General features: G+C 39.1%; 1 protein-coding gene across 4 annotated transcripts in view; it reads left to right on the forward strand.

The window, feature by feature from the left end:
- The first annotated feature begins 558 nt into the window (after positions 1-558).
- Positions 559-21,853, forward strand: part of LOC101477663 (voltage-dependent T-type calcium channel subunit alpha-1I) — a 111,579-nt gene continuing 90,284 nt past the window's right edge. For all 4 annotated transcript variants that reach the window (XM_076883100.1, XM_076883102.1, XM_076883101.1 and 1 more), the window contains exons 1-3: positions 559-665; positions 11,549-11,682; positions 18,814-18,911. In XM_076883100.1, the coding sequence (XP_076739215.1) occupies positions 576-665; positions 11,549-11,682; positions 18,814-18,911 (322 nt within the window). In that variant the 5' untranslated portion in view covers positions 559-575. The remainder of the gene's footprint in view (positions 666-11,548; positions 11,683-18,813; positions 18,912-21,853) is intronic.

Genomic DNA, 21,853 nt, shown 5'->3' on the forward strand with positions numbered 1-21,853 from the left:
TATTTTTATCTTCATTTTCATTGATAAATTACCCCAGCGGAACGATGCCTTCACTTCTGATGTGTTGCATATATGCAGTGAATGAGTCAGCTGCTGTTAGTGAGTCAGTAACCTGTGAAAAAAAATGTTTATGTGATTATTTATTTCCTAGTTTTTATGCATACCTTGCTGAATAATGGTAAACATGCATACTGTATTACGTTATGTGTTCACAGAAAAGTGAAAATAGTGCAGGACTGTGTTACAGTGTAATTTCAAGATGACAGGCTGAGACTGACAATACCTTTCCAATAATCATACTGAATAATGCAAATGATTCAGCAATAAGGAACAACTGCAATGAAGTTACTATTTCTTTGTGGTGTTTAAGGGTTCTTTAAACACAATACTTTTGAGAAACTGATGCGTGTCGTATATTTGTTTCTTCTTTTCCTTTTTTTAAAATGTCCTTAATATCGGAAGCCCTGTTTGAAACATCCATTAAGGCCTAAATGTGTATAGGTGTGTATTTCTCCTCAGCTGCAATGCTCCTTAACCCCAGTCTTGTTAATACGTGGTTCGAGAGGATTAGCATCATGGTGATCCTGCTCAACTGTGTGACACTGGGCATGTACCAGCCCTGTGAGAACATCGATTGCACCTCGGACCGCTGCCAGATACTACAGGTAAGCTGGCCTGCTGTGTTTATGTGTGCACATGTGTGTGCACTGAGGATGAGATGGAACTAAATTTTCAATTATTTGCCACAAATTCAAAGCAGCTCATGTATCGCTTCCTATTGCTATTCATCAAGCTGTGATTCATGCACACTACAGTTTTTTTTTTGTTGGTTTTTTTCCCTTCTGTAATGTTTATATTTTCTCCTACTCTCTGAGCAGGGAAATGGGATTCAGTTTGTTTAAAAATAGTGCTGTGGAGCCACATGTGAATTTGTCAGTTCAAGAATTGAAGAATACATATGGGAAGAAAAGTGCCAGCTGTTTGAATTGTACATGCTCAAGTAGGGAAATTAGCTTAGTTTGGAAAAATATGGTGTTGATCAGAATTATTAAGCAGAAAATACACAAAAACAGCAAAAGAATTGATCCACAATAATATTACTACACTCTAATAAACAGTGCACACTAAAAGAAATAACAGGTGGCAAAAGAAACCGAGTTTTGATGCAGTAGAATGTGAAAGTGAAATGCTTGTTGAAGCTGTCCTAGAGAATAATAATAATAATAATACATTTTATTTATAGGCACCTTTAAGAAAAATGGACTAAGACAGAAATAGATATTTCACTGGTACCAAAGGAAAAACCTCTAAAATTGCTTTTTTAGTGATGGCTTATTATGGGATAAATCATCTAACCCATGAATAGACACGTTTGTCAATGTAAGGCTGTGTTAGTGTTGCTTTGCTGTTTGGACACTGAGCTGATCCTGTTTAGACTCTACACTCTCTTATAGGAACAGTAGACTTTGGCTCTTCTCCTTATAACATAGCCCAGCAGTGTTTTATATTTTGTTAAGCAGTGTTGATGTTATTGTGTTGTACTGTAGATCAAACCCATTGTCTCCATATGAAGATATAGTTTGAAAAGTATGTAACACCTCTGTAACAAAGTAACAATTTCCTGTTCACAGAGAAATAAGCTTAGTTTTTATACTTATGAGCGTTGAAGCTCAGGTCGAGCAGTTTGGAGCCAATTTTAGAGAGGCAAGGCTGAGATGGGTTGGATGTGCAGAGGTGGGATAGCTGATATATCAGAAAAAGGATGTTGGATATGGAGCTGACAGGCAGGAGGAAAAGGGAAAGACCAAAGAAAAGATTAATGGACAGTGTGACAGAGGAGTGAGATGGAGGTAGATGATCCAAACATGGAAAGGGTAAGAAGTGATTGGCTGTTTGTGCTGACGTAAAAGAAAAAAAAAGAGAGAGAGAGCGAGAGAGAAAAAGAACAACATTAATATTTGTTTGATTTCTGATTTCTTTTGTTCTTGGAAAATAAAATTCAGTCTCTGTTAGAAAGAATGCTAAAGTGTTTTCTTTCCTTTGTGCCATCCTTCTTTTTGCATCCACACCAATATTATCTAAAGAGCCATCATGTGGTTCTGTGGCCAGGCTGTTAAACTGATTACTGTGTCACAGCATGGCCTCTCCCTCGAATAGGGAGGATTAGTTTTTATCTGGAAAGTTGCCACTTTGACACCAAAGGTGAGAAGTGAGGATCCTTCTGACAACTTTGTCATTGGGAGTATGGTTTAAGTGAGAAACATTGTTCTATATTGACTTATTTATAAGCTGACTACAGAAGGTCACGAGTAGGCCCCATAACTGATAAAAATACAGTGCAGTGCTTGTTATTAGGCAAAATCAGATTTTTTGCTCACTCTGGGAGCTGTGCTAGATCATCATTAACAAATAAGTTACTCGCAGGTTGACGTCAGATCGCAGATTCAGTACTGTGTGCTTTTCAAATAGGTTCCCATTGTTTTTGTAAGCCATGTTGCGCTGTGTGATGTGTTACTGATGAGTGATGGGTGATTTGCCAGCTGGCTGAAGACTCACTGTGTTCCTCTGGGATTGTAATTGCTTTGCACTGAAGTAAATTTGGCAGGCTCAATTTCAGGTGCGACAAGGACAACCTGATTCTGCCTCGTGTGCTTTCGCTTGTCGATTTTTTAATGGCCATTGACACTGAAAATCTTTCTACAGTAACCTGCACATGAGCTTTCTGTCACTTGTTTGTGTGTCCTTGTGTTTTGGCTCGTTGTTTCGCCATATCTCACTTGCCTACAGCACATTAGGGTGGATTATAACATCAAATAAAGCCCTCCAGACCAAACTGTAATAGGTTTATTTATCTCATCGGATTTTCCCTTCATTGTGCAGAGATTTAAAATAAATATTTATTTAGTATTGTTTTGAGGCTGTGCAACACATCTTTCTGCTTCGCTCTCCTCTTTTCCTGTTCTCATCCTCCACCCTGATGTCATCTTTACCCCTCCCTATGTTCCCATTCCCCCTTCCTACAAACTCCTTCTCTCTCTCTGCATCTTTTGTCTCTCTAACAAGCATATTTTCTCCCCAGGTAGTGTGAGGGGTCCTATTCTGGTGGTTGCTAATGGTAACAGGAGGGATTTTGCTGACAGGGCTTAGATAGTTAAGAGTGGCCCTCACATACTTCTCTGAGTCTCTGAGAATACAGCGAGCCTGCCTCACTTCCTGGAGGAAAAATAAAAGAGGGACACAAACAGTAAAAAACCGATTTGGACATCTGTAGGGGTTAAATTGTGATATATAATAAGAAAATGTCCTTGACCTCAGAGGTTGAAGGGCTTGGTATAACGTGGTCTGGAGTCAATATCCAATAATAATTGTGAGGTATGAAAAGATATCAGATCTCAAACACCATGCCCCTGTAATTAGTCATTCTAAAATGAATTAGAATTAGAATGATGTGTGTCTCCAAGTTCGGTATGGTGGCATACTGAAGCGCAATACAACGAGATGATTTGTCTGGTTAAAGGTGAATACAACAATGTTTTATTTATGTTTTGTTTTAACTTCATCTTTCCAAAGTGAGCTAGGAGATGGTAGACAGTTGACCAAACAACTGTGCACCAAATGAGTAAAACTTAAAAATGAGATGTTTTGATTATATGTTTTCTCTCTCCCGTAGTATGTGTTCTGTCCTCTCTCCCTGTGTGCTTCTTTTTCTTGGTAGTGTGAGGACTGGGTGACCTTGTTTATGTGTCTGATAGGCAGTGTTGGTCAAGTTACTTGAAAAAAGTAATCAGTAACTAATTACTGATTACTTCCCAAAAAAGTAATCCCGTTACTTTACTGATTACTTATTTTCAAAAGTAATTAGTTACTTAGTTACTTTTTAAAACATGATTTATCCCCTAAATAGGTAATAAAGCAATAGATCCTTCAGCCCAATTCTACGTTTTCTGCATAATCCCTCATATAAAATGTAATCAAATGAAAAAGTCTCTTTTTGGGGGGGGGCGCCTGTCCCGTTTGGTTCTTTTGCCATCAGAATTATTGTCTGAAGGCAAAGACAGAAGCCCAACGGAATTACTTTACCAAGTGGACCATCCCTGCCTTGCCGTATTGGTCCATTTGATTGACCTTTGCTGTTATTATTTATGTATTTATTTTATTTTCAGTTGTTACAGACAGGACAGACATGACCGGGGGGAGGGAGGGAAACAAAGACAGCGGGGAAGAGGAATAGCGATGAAGGGAAAAGAAAAGGGGGGGGGGGGGGGCAAAAAAATTACATATTTTTATATATATCACCTGGATCACCTGTTGAGAGAAAAAAAGAGAGAAAACAAGCAAACAAAAACAGCAATATCATAAACACAACACCATCGCGATACTGTGTATATAGCAGTAAATATTAAATATTGAATATTATTTTATAATATTATAAAAAGTCTCTTTTTAAAACTTGTTTTATTAGTTTTAATCTTTTAACTTTATGCATCAAGCAAACATTAAATGATATGCAATATTCTCTGACTGGAAGAAATTTGTTTAACATTTAAACCTATTTTCTGCACATTCCAGCACATAAAATAAAATAGTTTTTTGTGTTTACACTCACTCTTTCAAATAGATGCACGTAAAACACAGCAGAAAATAAATAAAATCAAAGACTCAGCGGTCCTGTTGCTCTATTTTCACCTGTATAGCAGGAGTGGGGCAGGTGTGCCGCAGCGGTCAGTGGAAGGATACGGCAGTTTCTCTGTGAATTTCACATTCCAGCCAGCGTATTTGGTGCTTGCTCGGACGTTTAGGGGCTTTATCGCTGTAAAAAGACGTTTTCTTCCCACGCAGTGAGCAGCGGACGCTAATGTTTTTGTCACTTTTTACGGAATCAAACTCAAAATAAGGTCAGTACTTCCACGCTTTAAACGCCGCACGCTCATACTCTCTCCCGCACTCGTTATATTATCCATTTTTGATCTGCACACAGATGTTGCCATGAACATCGCACTCGCTTGCGTCATTGTCATGAGACACTCTCGCAAAAAAATATATTTAAATAAATCATGGTTTTAGTAACCCAGTAACAACGTGCTTACGGGAAAGTAACACTAATCTAATTACCGTTTTTGCAGTAGTAATCCCTTACTTTACTCGTTACGTGAAAAAAGTAATCGGATTACGCGTTACTGCCCATCTCTGCCGATAGGTGAGATTAGAGTCAAATAGCAAGCCCAGGATTCTGGTAGCTGATTTCATATTGACAGGCCAAGGACAAAGGAAGTATTTGATGCTTGGATGCAGCATGTCCAAAGCAATAACTGAAATCTCAGTTTCTGAGTTTGTTTGTTTTTTTCAATTGCACACATGTATTACACACATGTTTGAAAATGAGGATTTTACAGGGAGATAAAGTTGTGTATTATTAGCATAGCAGTGAAAAGAAATATTATTTATACATGAAATGTTGATAAGGCCCAAAGGTACCATATTTAATTAAAGTAGGAAAGGTCCCAGTATAGACCTATAAGTAGGTCATTAACAAGACTATAGAACTTGCCTGCATGCTGAGGTTTCAATTCAGCCATTTGATACATGTTACAGCACCTCATTGGTGAATGAACATGGTGCGATAAAAGTACTTTTAGAAGTTTTTCTAAACACTTACATTTACTTACATTTATTTAAATGTACTTGAGTAGAGTTAGGGGTTGCCACCTCAGCATGCAATCAAGTTCTATAGAGTTTTGCCATTATTCAGGTGTGTTGCAGCAGGGATACATTTAAAAGTTTCAGGACATCGGTCATGGAGGATTGGAATTTGACACCCCTGGTCTACAGCATCAAATGTTGCACCTAAATCAAGTAGCACAAGAACAGAATATCCATCAGCATCAGCAGTCATAAGACATAAGTTTGTCACCTTAATAAGCACAATGTCAGGACTTCAAAATGTTCTGATGTAATCCTTCAAGAAGTTTTAGCCAGACAGTCTTCTCTAAAAGTTTTCGTATAAAAGGTAACTCTGACACTGAGCTGTACTTGTCATCAGAAAGAGTGAGGCCAGATTTGTTTGATGAGTGGTTGCACACAGGCCTATTTAAATATATTGGGATACAGCCAGAGGACAGAGAACTGTTAATTACTGAAAGCAACCAAGGGGCAGTGATATCCAAAACTTCACACAGACATTTTGGAGGTATCATTTCTGCTTGATGAGTGTTTCAGTTGTGACACAGTACTTAAAAGCTCATCCAAAGAGACTGGCATAGAAGAAGATAAAATTATGACTAAGTTACTGGACATCAATAAAAGAATCAGAAGCTACTGTTTTGGATTTGATGCCAATTTTCTTCCTGTAAAAAACTCAGAAACTGGAGAAATTTGTCATTTCCTATCATAATCCAATTTAAATTTACAGGATTTAAAAAGGCAGTCTCTCAGGCTTATGCTTATTAGTACTGAAGTAGAGAAATAAGTGCACTTTGCAGTCTTAACCCATTCATTGAAATCAACCATTAAATCATTCAATTCTTTCATTTCATTTCTTGATAATGTACCTGAAGATTTGTCTTCTTCCATCGCCTTTCTGCCCTCCAACATTTTTTTTTTTTTGAGGGAGACCTGCCCAAGAAGGCATGCCATTGAAAAGTTATAAATTATAAAACCAGATATAACATATTCTGAATAGTAATTGCACTCTTTGGTTACAGGAGCCTTCATAAAAGCTTTGAACTCTCCTGGAGAGACTAAAGCATTCAGCTTTAATGTGCACTGAAGGTTATTCCATGACCAACGTGCAAAATACCAACCTCTGAAACAAAATCCAGGGATCCCCACAAAGGCGCCATCTAAACAAGTGCAAATCATACAAGCTGTTTGAAGGTGTTGGCTGTTTACACAGATAACAAGAACATTTACCCACTATTGGTTTGTACATAAAAATATACCAGTGCATTTGCCTCCTAAGGCTTGATAAAGCCAAGAATCCAGATTATAAAGTGCAAAGTAAAGTGAAGTGTACTGGACAACTAATTTGATATGAAATGTGAAGCACTGTGATAGAGTAAAGATAAAAAAGTGTAAATGTTATTTAGAAAGCACTAAGAAAATGTGCTAGCGTGAGTGGGTGAATGCACAAGTTGTGTAAAGCTTTGAGTGCTCAGAAGAGTAGAAAAGCGCTATATAAGAACCAGTCCATTTACCATTACACACATGTATAAATACAGGGTAAGGAAATAGAGTTTGCATCTAATCAGAAGTATAAGAGGAGTAAGTGCAAAAAGAGCAGATTATATACAGATGAGTTAAGTAGAGAGCAAATATACAGATGCACTATTGTATACATATGTACAGATATAGAGATGATCTGTATAGCATACATATGTTCTATAATGCTATACAGACAGGCAGATATACAGATGTACTATGAACAAATATACACAGATGTGCTACATATATGCAGATGTACCGGTGTGTGGTAAACAGATCTACAGAGTCTTATGAATATATCTGCAGTAGTGGAAGTGTAGCGCTCTGAACATCTATAATAGTGAACAGTGTACGCACTATAACAGAGACTATGCTATGTCAGTGTCCTAAAACTATGGCAGTAACCAATGTCAGCATATGGTAAATGTTGAGAATGAATGACAGTCATGATCATGGTCATTGGGAGGGATAGGAGGAGTGTAGAAGGATTAAGTGAGTGTGGATGGAAGGGTTCAACGGGGGACTGAGTTCAGTAGGGTGACAGCTGTGGAGAAGAAGCTGTTCCTAAACCTGATGGTTTTAGTCAGTAGGGTCCTGTAGCGTCTTCTGGAGGGGAGGAGCTGGAACAGTTTATTGGCAGGATGAGAGGGGTCCCTGATAAAGACGTGTGCTCAGCGTAGACATCTTTTCTTGTGGACACCCTCAATGGCAGGAAGTGGAGTCCCTGTGATGCAATGGGCAGTTTTCACCACCCACTGCAGTGCTTTGTGGTCAGCAACAGAGCAATTATGACACAGTAGGTCAGGATGCTCTCTATCACATAGTAGTAGAACTTACCCAGTATGTCAGTAGACATGTGGTTCTTCTTGAGTGTCCTAAAGAAAAAGAGGCGCAGATGTGCCTTCTTCACCAGGCTGGAGGTCTTAGTTGACCAGGACAGATTCTCAGAGAGGTGGGTCCCCAAGAACTTGAAGCTGGAGACTCGTTCAACAGCTGTGCCATTTATGTAGATGGAGGCATGGGTGTCTCTTTTCTCTCTCCTGAAGTCCACAATGAGCTAATGAAACAGGGTCTAAAACTGAGCCTTAGAGGACTCCTTTACAAACTAGACTTACATCCAGCTGTATAAACTAAAATGTAGCTCCTAATCCACCCTGTTGCCTAAACTAGTATCACTGATTGACCATAAAGAAACTGGCCAACAGATTCAAATGAACAAGGCAGCACAATCTTGCATCCTGTCTGAACCATTAAGAGCATAATTTGTTGCCAAAATAGATGTAGTTTTGCTTCTATGTACAAATCTAAAGCCAGACTGAGTTTGAAAATAGTTGTCTGGCAGATATTGCTTCAGTTAAGAGTTTGTTTCATATTCTAAACTCAAACTTGGCGATTGGATGTAGGGTGATAATCTTGAAAAAAACATATGCCCCTGTAAATAATATGAATAAACACGACCGGGTTAGGCAGGTAAAAAAAATGTAAAAACTAGTGCTGTCAGCGTAAATCTCGTTAAAATGACGTTAACGCCATAACCGTATTAACGCGGCAAACCTCCATTAGCGAGTTAACGAGGATCACCCCGTGCGATGTGCTGAACGGCGCTAACGCGTTAACGAGCTAACCGTGCTAATGCGTTGACACTGTGCAGCCTTCGCATGGGGGAGCTGCGTTTTGCCGCATTAATGCGGTTATGGTGTTAACGTAATTTAAAAAAGATTAACGCTGACAGCACCAATAAAAACTCTTTATAACTGTTTAATAGATATTTCCTCTTAAGTACCACAAGTCAAAGGACTCCCACTCAGGAGCTGCAGTCAGTGTTACAAATCAAATCCAAAAACTCCAGTCTGCATTTGCAATTATTTCTCATGAAAAAAGTTATTTTCTTTTCATCTATTGATTTGGATGGTTCATGGATTTCGATTCATTATATCTTCAACTCTGCACCTGTTATAGTTTTTAGTAGCGCTTCAGATGTTCAGAAAACACACGTACGCTTTATAAATCACTGTGTCTGGTATTCCCTTTCCTGCCCTATTTTGTTAAGTGAGTATTTGTCCCTGTGGTGCCTTTGGTTTTATACACTGATTAATTTTGTCAGTCACAAGTAGAGTAAGACACACACACAACATAATTTTATTTTTAAATGGTCCAACATCACAATCCTTACGACCTACTTACCATGTCCTTTCCTCTTGCCAAATAAGTGGTACAATGACAGCATATAAAGTGGCTTCCACACCAGCTCCTATTTCAAATCATGAAAGGGCCCATCACAAGACAGCCTCAACCTCTATACAAATCATGTTGATGATGAAACCTGATAGGTTGACTGAAGAGGAAGCTGGCGGTAGTGACAAATAACGATGATGAATTCATTCCCCTTTCACTCAAAGCAGAGCACGACAGGGATTCAACTGGTGCAGCCAATGTCGGATTACATATGAAGCGTGCAGGCTGCATTATTTATCAAAACATCATTTAAACAGCATGTGAGCCTGATTTTCTCATCTTTCCCATTGAAAGCTGCCAGCTCTGTATACTAGCTGTATATGAGCTGGTGTGTGTATTTTTCTGTATGCGTTTGAATGAGCAGCGATGGAACACACATGTTGGTTTCCGATGCATTACAAGGCAAAGTCGTGCCTGTATATTTACACACAAAACCATCCATGCATACCCAAAAGCAGAGATCTATACATTTGCAGTGCATAAATTTGTACCAGCTCACCTCTGTCCCTGCTTTTAAAGATTTTGATCTTTGAAAATAACAAACAATACAGACAGTGCCCAACCAGAGAATAGATTACTGTTTCTGAATCCAATCTCTTGACTCTTGCTATTTCTAGATGGAGACAAAAACAACATCCCAGGCTTCTGCCAGTGGTGCAGCATGAATAAATCCTCAAAATTTCACACACCATTTGTCTCATTCTATTTGGTCTATAGCTGCAAACACCATCTTGCAATTGTTCATCATTGAGTGGAAAAGAATGTTGTTTCTACCACTGAATCCATTTTATGTCTTATGTTACTTAGGGAAGGTAATAACCTTAGAGTTTATTTTGGTAAACTGTCCTGTTATTTCTATATAAAATGTCTTGGTTGTTGAAAGTCATCAGGTACTGTATCTGTAATGTATCTTTACACCATTTATTATTCTATTTGTCTGCTCATTGCTCTCATATTCAGTGACTACAAAGTTGACTACAGAATTTTTGTGTCTTTCCTGAGATTTTGAACTTAGTCAAATTATATTCAATGTTTTTTAATTAGCAGGCATGACTTCATTTGAATTTCTTGGTCTTGGTCCTGTAATCTCCATGTGAAGATGTAGCAGCTTGAGTTATATAGTGTAGGAACATGTGACTCGGCAGGAACCACAGTCACAGAGCCTTCGGCAAGGCAGTGGGAAAGATTTTTTGCTACCAAAATACAATAGGTGGTTTAGCTAGCGATCTGTGTAAAATAATGTAATCAGGACATGTGCTCTTATCTGTCTCTATCGTTCTGGTTATCTCTCACCATGTTTTTGCTCTTCATCTTTGTTTTCTCTGAGGTTTGACCTGGATCTTCCTCTTTCTTATTCCTGATCACTTCCTACTTCTTTTGTGATTTAAGTATTATAGAGTAGGCAGGTTCAAACAAAGCAGTGTGTGTTTTGTGTGATGCTCTATTATGGTAGTACAGACTATGTTTGCAGTGCATACACACATTTAGCTCTTAAGCCTTTTTACAGTCCAGCAAACTACAAACACACACACACACACACACACACACACACACACACACACACACACACACACACACACACACACACACACAATAGATCAGAACACATCATTCTTGAACATTATTTTGCTTGTGAGTGATCATTTGAAATCAACTGTGTTGTGCCGTATTTAGAGTGTTAAAATTGCTGTTGAGAATAAAAGGTCATGCACTGGTTTAAGTGTTTGAATAGATACAGGGCTGAACTAAGGAATTGCTTGAAGCTTGTTTCAGGGCACGTGTACCATTTCGTTTTAATCTTTCAGTTTTCATAGTACTATCAGTGATTTTTTTTTTTTTACCAAATTGCACCGTTAGCAATTACAAGCAACCAAATTTTAAAGTTCAGACAATTTTTCTATTAGAGAATGACTGTTCTTCCAAAACTGAAAATCAGAGTTGAAAAAAATCAAGAGGGAGCTTTATCAACAGCTTGAGCCCACTAATCTCTTCAACACACCAGATAAAACAGATGTCTGGCCCATGTGTTTCATGTAAAATATATAAAAGCATTAATTTTTTTCTATCTTCAGCTCATTTTCCTTTGTGTTTGTCTCCCTCCCATTGCTCATAGGCCTTTGATGCATTCATCTACATCTTCTTCGCCTTGGAGATGGTGGTAAAGATGGTGGCTCTGGGGATCTTTGGCCGTCGCTGTTACCTGGGCGACACCTGGAACAGACTGGACTTCTTCATAGTCATGACAGGGTAAGCAAAAATTATTATGCAAGCATTCTTTCATACAGTAGGCTTCTAATACTTCTCAGACCAGTGATCTAATATTGATCACTGGTCTGAGCAGGTAACCCATATGTTGAAAGGCTCCCTGTCTATTATCCTGTCAGAAAATAAGGACAAACAGTTTAAAATATTCTTTAAAAAAAATAAAGGCATAAAATCAACCATTTTAATACTGGACTAGACAATATACAATATACCAATGATTCATAAAAAGAGGAACTCTGCATACCTGCTGCAGCAGCCAGAAGGTGTATGGATAAAGATGCTAAACTAATGTTGGGGGGGGGGGGGGGGGGGGGGGAGTAATGGCTAAATAGTACAAATAGACAGAAATCTCTATATAACTAAAGTAGATATGTGATTGTCAAAGTGATAAAAATACATGTTAAAAGAATGGCTAATAGTTAGATAAATGCTATCAGATGACATATGGCAAAATGTCATCTGATAGCATTTAGCTAACGTAAGCTAATATAAGTCCCAAAAAGTTTATTCTGTTCATCTTAATGTAGTATTTTTAGTAGGAAAAAAATTTCGTCACTCATCCAAGTGACTTCCCCAAGTGGTTTCCCCAAACTTATAAATAGCTAATGTAATTGTTAGCTAAACAGTGTCTGCTGGGAAAAAAGGTAAGGTTATGTTTGACAGATGGAAATGACTAGCTAAAAGTTTTGATAGCAATTTAAATAGATCACTAAATGTACCAAACAGTGATTAAAAGAACTGAAATAGTGGGCTATAGGATAAAAGAGGGCATTTAGCCAAACATCACTTAAAGTAGTACATGAATAAAGTAGAATATGAATATGAGAAGTGATGTTAATGAAAGTGTTGTTTAGTTCATCTGACAAGGCTTTGGGAAGATGTAAAACAAAAAATGAGAACAATGTTAAAAATCTCGAGTCTTTTTTACTTTCTGTGAATAACTTTAAAAGGTAAAAACATTATCATAAAAGATCTTGAGCGACAAAACATTAAAACCAGCAAAACCACCCCCATCAGCAATTTCTGCAGACAATTTCTGCAGAAGCAATAGATAAAATGTTATAGCGCAAGTGGCAATGACTTTTAGCACGTACAACTTTAAATCTTTAAAACCACAAGATTAGATTTGAAGCATATATAATATTTTTTATAATGGGTTTTGTAGACATTAATAAGTTTTGTAGACAAAGATTAACAGCCTATTTTGTCATTTATTTTGAATGGCTTTTTGGCTGACTGGCTTGCTGTTACCCAGCTTTAATTATTGCAATCTGTCTCTATTACTCGGGTCTAGTCTCTACTACTATTTACTTAGAAATAATATTTGTTTTCTAAGCATCTTAAAAGAAATTAGAGGGAAGATTAATTAAATGTGACCCATATGATTTTCAGTTAATCTAGATATGTTCACATATTCTACTATGTGTATATTTAACAGCAGGATGACAAGTAAATGGCTATTATTTTGCATGGAGGTCATATAGTTTTATGCATTAATTTATGTTAAAGTTATGAAATTAGAACCAGTTTAAATTTGTGGCATGACCCTGTGTGGAACAGAGTCAGAGTCAAAATGGTATAGAAACAAATAAAACTGTGAAATAAAGCTATGGAGGCATTTTACAAATAGATGTTTTATTGCTTTACACACAAAACTGTAACAGTGGATGTGGCACAGCTCTGAGTGATTCTTGTGTTATGAAACAAGCAAAGGTCGGTGTAGAAAACCTTCAGGTAGCAGCTTTGCACTTTTACCTGCCACTGACTAAACTTGATGGGAGGCCACTGAAAAGCTTTGCTGTCATTGATGTGTCTTTAAAAACTGCTTGGAAAACAGGATTTGACATAACACTCGGCCAGAAAAAGTCACTCTGTGGTGTGAACGAAGCGGCAAAACCACTATGCAATAACAGCCATCCAGTTTGCTCTGATTGTGCAGCCGTTTCAAATGTTTCTGTATTTTTCAGCAGCTCCAGCAGAGTGAGACATCAGCTCTTGTTAAGCTATCAGCACTTACATGTTAATTTCAAAGAATTAAAAAAAAGATAAATAATTAAATCAAAGTCATGGTATTAAGAGTCCCTGATATTCTGCCACAGACACTACAGTATCACAGACCGAGATACTGCTAGGTAAAGTATTGGGTGTTCACCAGATATTGATCAACATGTAACACTTACATGTTGGCAACAACATGCATGTCTCTGGTCATATATTCATATATTACAGGTTTAACTTGTTCTTCCAAGTATTCATCACACATGCTGTTAATGCGTGAGGAAAATACAAGGCAGATGTGCTAGATGGATGCATGTGCACAAAACCAAAGTAAACACACCTGCTCAAACACCTGCTTTAACCCAAGTGAAATGCGAGGCTCAGACATGCCAGGTGATAAAGTCCCTCTGTATGCGTGTGTGGTGTGTTTGTGTTTGTTTTGGTCCTGGGGGGTGTGCGGGGGGTGAGGAGATGCCCACATCTCGGGGATTCAACTCTATTCTGAGGGGGAAAAAATGAAGCCCTCGTACCATAAATACATAAAGCTTTTTAGTATGTAGACTTGGTTTAAAAAGTCTCCAGAAAATGAGCATAAGGAAATATAATGTCCTCCGAAGTGACGACTATGTGAAGGAGAGGGAGATGGATGGGAGGAGTGGCTGGTATAATGGCGCACAAACAACGATAAAGCTACAGACTTTCCAGGGTCGGTGCAGGGACATTCATCTTCATTTGAGCTGAATCAGTTTATCCTCAGCGGATGCTCAAACACAGCTCGCGCGAGTCTATGTGCACGTTTATGGCACAGAATTACCCACACAGATTACAGTCTGTCAGCTTATGCCTTTGCTGTGTTTAATCTGCGTGCGTGCGCCTGCCTGTGTTTGTGTATGCATTTGTGCGAACACCTCGGTCTTCGTTTGCCTCTTGGCAGCACCCATTAGATTAGCGTCTAGGCTAATTGCAGAGGGCAGTGCCAGCTTTTCTGGGCCAAATCACAGTCAACATTCTGCTATGAGCTCCATGCCTGTTACCTACGGGCAACACCTCTTTTTTGTTTCTTTTTGACTCACCTCCCTGCTCTTTCTTTCCTCTTGACATGCTCAGACAAACATCCACCCTTTGGCCCCATACACTCCTTTCTTTTGTCAAGAGTGGTTTTCCCTTTCTGTCTTTAACACCAGAAACCTCACAGGAAATAATGTTTTTTCATTTCCACTGCACTGACATTAATTTTTTTCCCACTTTGTGTGGTATCTGCAGTGACAGCATGCAAATTCCGTATCTTTGTGCCAATATCACTGAAATTCATGATTCAGCAAAGAAGTGTGACCCTTTTTATTGAAAGTCAGCTTTGACTTCTGCATCTTTTTCTAATGTACACCAAGGATGCCAACATACTGGCAACCTGTCCTGCATGACAGCTGTAACAGGTTCCAGCCCCTCCCCCGTGACTCTGAATTGGATAAGTGGAAGAAAATGAATGGACAGATGAACGGATGCCAAGGAAAAAGCTGAAAAAAATTAACAGGTCAAAGAAATCATGGAAAAATGAATGATGCTGGTCTATGGAGTATGCTAAAGAGCTGTGCCTTGACTAGGCACAGCTGTTTAGGTGCTCTTGTATTGTCACAATACAAACATTTCAAACTGATTTGGCTGCTCTACTCCGAATTTCACTCTTTATTTGCTCAGATTAGTTCTCCACACTCTGGACTCTCTGCTCCGTTTAACTCTAGTTCCCTGCTGCTCTTTACAGGCAGTTCACCATGTGTCCATAATCCGCTCTGCCATGGCTCAACATTCGATCCATGACCCGTTCAGCCGGCAATAATTATTCATCTTTTTTCTAACAGACAGCTAATCACTACATTAATAAAAACAGATGGCTAATGTGGCTATCGGTAATTGCTAACAGTTAAACAGCTACTGTTAATGCATTTGCTGGCTGAGTTAACACTGATAACTGTTCGATACTTCAATGTTGTTGAAGCAGGAGCTTCACTGACCTCTTTGTATTCCTCCTAAAGTGTTGTCCAGCGTCATAAATGTTAACTACTTCAGCTGTTAGTGAGGGGAGGAGCTCTGATGGCACTGTTTGCATCAATATTTTTGCAAATGTGTATTTTAATTCAGTATTAGTTTTAGTATTGATTAATACCTGAGTATCAGTTTTTGGCAACCCTAATCTTGACTGAAGCTGATGCCAATTATGATGAGACCAGTCTTGAAAACTAAAAAAGAAGGCAACTGGATGATGCACTGTGGTTCATGTGATGACTGGTATGACCAATAGTGGGTTAAAGACCCAGAATCACCTGAAGGACGTCCAAAATGAAGAACTCCCACTAAGGGTTTATTACCTGGGAGACTCTTGAAGAAGACTCTTGGATGAGAGCTGAAACATTTTCAAGCTCACAAGACTACCCTAAATTGCATGACTAAGAACCTACAAAACACATGATGAGACAGGTTTTCCTCATCCAGAAAGGATTATTAAGGAGACTCAGCTGTAAATTGTGGAAACATTTACTCTGTGTTGGCACCAACGGTGAAAAGGAAACTGCACTTCCATAGTTTATAATGGCACTTTGGTTCTCGAGGCTCCCTTTTATGGGGAAGATTGCTATGTTTCAGACAGATAGTCAATGTTTATTCCATAAGGTGTTGACATTGTGGTCTACACTTCAGGTTTCTGACCTTTGTGTTTCTGCTTATGCAAGTAAGATGTACTATGCCAAGACTCGGAGGTCATCAGTAGAGCGCACTCATCACTTTACAGCCTGTAACGTGATGAGTTACAGAGTAGGTTTGACCCTTTAGGACCTTTTCATGAAAATGAGAGACTAGGTCTAAAAAGCTTTGTCACCGTGGATGACACTATAAAGATAAATCTATTAGGATATAAATAGTAAGAAATTTGCTTAACAGCCTTTATGAGGCTCAGCTGAAATTCACAATTACATGAGACAAAAACAAGAAAGCGCTGCAGCTGTTGTTCAGTTTTCATTATTTTACGAGGAGATCATCACAGTTGAGCAGTCTCTTTTTGTGTTTCATATATAAATGATGCCAAAACGCATATTTCCCAATGCAGAACTTAAACTTTTGGGTTTTATGATTTTGGTTAATTGCTAACTTTCCTCTCAAGTCACGACATATTTGACATCTAGATTGTTTCAAGTGTTTCATCATCCTTTATGCTGAAAGTGTGCCTGATCTCTGACACTAGGCCCACACTAGGTTTCCGCTGAAGCGCTACATTTTACACTGATATAGAAAGGCACGTTCACACACACACACACACACACACACACACAGTGTGGTTACATAAAAGCATGAATGAGATGAAGGTATCGCGAGCAAAAAAGCAATAATAAAAAGGTTGCTTGCGGCAGTCCACTAATTACCCTCCCAAACACATCGGCCTGATTGATGTGCACAGGAAGAGACACTTCTATAGATAGAATGCATGCGCACACACACATACAAAGACGTACATGTCTAAAGACTCACACACATGCAAGCACATTAATGATCTTCTGTTCTCGTTTTTAATTTCTTTGTTGCTCTGTGTGTGATCAGGATGTAATTGGATCACTAACAAAGCTGCAATATCTGCACTCATCTAAGCAATTATATGTGTTTTGGGTAGGCTGTCTCTATCTAATAGTGTATCAGTCAGCCTATAACCTATTCAATCAACACATTTACATTTAGTATTTGTCCTTGAGCTAACTAAGAGCTGTGTTTTTTTAAATTTTGGCATTTTAGCCCTTTATTCAGGCTCCCAGCAGCCTCTATCAAATCCTTTTTTGCATTAAATCTGGTAGAAAAGCTAGTAGCCCCACCCCTAAAACTGTTCCGCTCTTCTCTGTGGTTTGGCATTGTGGCCTGTTTTCGACTGAGAAAATTCTCCCTTGCAATGATGGTCTCGTCCAGCTACAGTATAAGACTCAAAAACTACAAAAAACCCACAACTATAGGAGTAAGTTTAAAATAAAACACAAGTAAGCATTTCACCTAAAAGTGCAGTCCTAGTTTTTAAATATTTCACACCCATATGAATAAATTGCTAGTGGTTAGAGTTGACTCCCTGTAGGTTGTGCAGCAGTTAAACCCCTTGTACAACAAGTAATCCTACTTAAGTGTGAGCTGGGGTGCTCCTCGGCTGATGACTCTGTGCTTGTTGTTGAAGGGCAAACGGAGAGAGCTTCCCTTTGGGATCAATAAAGTTTCACATTATTGGAAATGACACGGTTCATAAGTCTATCTATGTGAGAGACAGTGAGCTTGGCTTGTTTTTTACAAAGCCAGCGGATGTGCTTTGGGTGTTATTAGCTTGTGTTGGATGCGCTGTTGTTGGTATCATGCTGTCCCGACACTGTCGTAGCCCCAGGCATATCTATTTTGTACACGCTCTTGGACAAACGCACGTAAGTATTACACAATCCACACAGTTTGTTCGCATATACATGCACCCAGTGTTATTTATTCTGTCATTTATTACACATATACTGTAAATTTCATACATTCACTTCACTCTGTGTGATTACAGTCATGTAGTAGTGTATGGCACATTCAGACGTACACAGTGCTTTCATACCGTGACCGTTCTCCTATGAAAGTGGTTTGGGTTTGGGGGCACAAACAGCTTAGCCATGCTGTGGAAATGACTTGCTAACAGATGCCAGGCACTGACTGAGCCGCAACATCCTGCAGGCAACACTTAGAATAGAATGAATCCCTTTTTTCCCTGCTCTTTTCTTCTTCCCCACCTCTCTTTCATGTTATTCTCCCTTTTTGATGCTTTGTCACTTTATACCCTGCACTCCCACCCCAACTGAGCGTTTTCTCTGGAGGGTTGCACCTCCACGTGCAGTAAATTTCCCATACAGCTAAGATTCATGGAGCTAAGGGAGGGCACCGGTGAGACTAGATCAAAGAGAGACCAGTGGCTTTGAATCGCGGACAGAGATCTGTGTTGAAGCTGGGGCTATGCTAATCGGTTTTTCTCCTAGGCTGAACCAGTGACCGATCAAGGCAGTGACAGTTCATGATTAAATGATTAACTGATCTCTCTCTTCCTTTTTGCTTCTTTGTCTGTATATTCAGGATGGTAGAGTACTCGCTGGACTTGCAGAACATCAACCTGTCAGCCATTCGGACAGTGAGGGTTCTTCGGCCGCTCAAAGCCATTAACAGAGTGCCAAGTGAGATCGTCATTAACATTTTGTGTGTGTTTGTTTCTGGGCAAATTCTTTGCTGTTTAATGTTTCATGTCTCCATGTGGCCTTTGAGGTATACTTTTGCTTGTACTTTCTCTTTGTAGATCTGTATTTCTGTCAGTTCACATAGAGTCCAAATGCATCAACATGGAAATTCATGTATATGTATTACATATTTTGCTTTTTTCCTGCATTCGCATGCCACCTGTTCCCTGCAGGCATCATTAAACATTTATCGTATGCTTAATCATGCAGGCAGTTCAAACCGTGAGTCACGGCTTTATCAGATTTTACAAACCGTCCATTAATGCTGCTTCACTGATCGGCGTGTGACCATAACCCTGTTTCTCTCATCAAAAACTCAGCGCTTGGCCAAACTTTTTAACTCCAATTGATTCCTTTGTTCTGCAGCCCTGACTGACATCTCCTAATGATTGCAAGCGAGCAATTAGCCTCCCTGGGCCAATTTCAGACCAGTCCAATCACTTTGTTCCAGTACTTGAGAAAAAAAAGATATTATAGGAAATCAGTCCTTAAAGGTCATAAACATGAACTGAAGTAGTCAGGCACTTGTGTTCAGTACTCATCAAGAGAACCAGATTAATTTCTAACGTTACTGTAGTAGCTATTACTATTAGTTTTATTAGCCTATATGTTTTGAAAGTGCACTCTAAGACTGAGATCTGCGAACTGTGGAGGCCATTTGTGTGCAGTAACTTTGAGATGATTTACGCTTTATGACATGTTCTTCACTGGAAACAGATATAGTACAATCTGAGCATAAAGGGATGGGTGTAGTCAGCAATACTCAGGTAGGCTCAGTTGGTACTAAGGGTCCCAAAGTATGCCTGAAAAATATCTTCAACACCATGACATCACCATGCCTGAAGCTTTGATACAAGGCAGGATGGATCCAGGCTTTCATGTTGTTTACACCAAATTCTGACCCTATCATCCGAATGTCAAAGCACACATCGAGACTCATCAGACCAGGCAGGATTTTTCCAATCTTCTATTGTCCAGTTTTGATGAGCTCATGTGAAATGTAGCCTCCGCCTCCTGATCTTAGATGACAGGAGTGTCACCTGTTGTGGTCTTCTGCTGCTGTAGCCCAACTGCTTCAGTGTCCAATATCCTGTGTATTCACAGATGCTCTAGCTTGGTTGTAATGAATGGTTATTTGAGCTACTGTTGCCTACCTCTGACATCAACAAGGCATTTTACCCAAGAGAACTGCTGCTCACTGAATATTTTCTCTTTTCTCCTTTTTGGAACATTCTCTGCAAACCATCAAGATGACTATACGGGAAAATCCCAGTAGATCAGCAGCTTTTCAGATACTAAGACCACCCCATGTGGCATCTATATGATGTTCAAACTCACTACAATGACCTTTTTTCCCTGTTGTAATGCTCAGTTTGAACTTTGAACTTCATGCCATTACAGTTAAGAATGGACGTTTCAGAGCTAGATGATAATTGTGATATAATAGCTGGGGAAGAAAGATGCAGACAGAGGATAGAGAGAGGTGAGCAGTTCTTTGGGCTTGCATGGAAAATAGTTGATATGTGGCTTTGCAGAGCCAGCATGTCAAATATCTGTTTTGCTCTTTCTTTTTAATATATTCACTTCTCCTGTTATTTTTCATGTACCCATTTGAATTAATATTAGTTCCCCTACACGGTCTGACGGAGAAGCAATCTTACAGGTGGGGCCACAAATGAAGAACTGGCTAAGCAGAATATCTTACAACAACACTCGCAGCAGAAAGAACATGAAGATGCTCACTTTATCATGCTTCCAGCAGTATGGTTAGAAGATATATGCAGCAGACTGCATATGTTGTTCCAGGGATAAATGCACAGATTGTAACAAATATGCCTTTAAGGAGATAATTATGCACCATATCATGAATCTCTTGCTACATTGCTTTACTGAAATGCAGCAGATGAATGCATATGTAGCTATGCATGCATGCATGACCACACTCTTCATTTCTCTTGTTTCTACTTTTTCATACTTTAGTCGTCTGTGTGCTGGAAATGGATACTATTGTTATTTATCTGGTTATCAGTAAGTTGCACATAATGAGCAAGCAGTAACTTGATTCTGTCCCCTATTTGTGACCCCATTAGAGAAGAGGAAGCATGGGGATAAAGCTATTTGTTACTTGTTTTGTTGGGATCGCTACTTTGCCCACAGGTACACAGGGAGCATGAGCACATCCTGACCCCTCACACATAACAATTTGTAACAAAATGGCAGATAATAGTCCTGTGTGTGTTGCGTATGTGTGCGTAAGAATGTGTGCTTTTGTGTTAGACTTTTTTGGATGAAATTGGTGCGAGATAGAGGGAGTATCAGATCGAATGGCAGCAGAGGAAAAAAAAACAACAGATAGTATGGAAATGAAAGAGAAGAGAAGTCTCATGGTCTTGAATGAATAGCACAGGCAGGTAGCTCTGAATGTGTTTCCTCTGTGGCGCAAAGGGAGGCATCCATCTTTATTTGGGAACAGCAGGAGCTGGAAAACCAGCAGAGTAGAAAAATAGAGGCAGGTAGAAAAAGAGAGGGAAGGAGTAAATATATAGAGAGGCTTAGAAAAGGACTTTTTCTTTTCTCTAGTTACTTTTGTTTGTGTTCCTTCCATTCAGCATTTCTCTTTAGTTTGCATGAATATTTTTCCTTTCTTTTCTATTTGCTTTTTTTCTCTTCTTTAACGCTCACTTTTTTTAACACCCCCTCAGGCCCTGTCTTGTTCTCGTTCTTCTTCTGCCTTCCATCCATCTCTCCCTCTCATCACCCAATTAGGCCTAATGGAAGAGTGGCCTAATGACGAGGACCCGGGGGAACAAATACATTTAGACTCGCCTCCAGCCACCAGCAGAGACACATATATGCTAGCAACACTACTACTTTCCATTTAA

Source organism: Maylandia zebra, linkage group LG4 (assembly GCF_041146795.1).
Source record: "Maylandia zebra isolate NMK-2024a linkage group LG4, Mzebra_GT3a, whole genome shotgun sequence".
In the NCBI taxonomy this organism is placed as follows: Eukaryota; Metazoa; Chordata; class Actinopteri; order Cichliformes; family Cichlidae; genus Maylandia; species Maylandia zebra.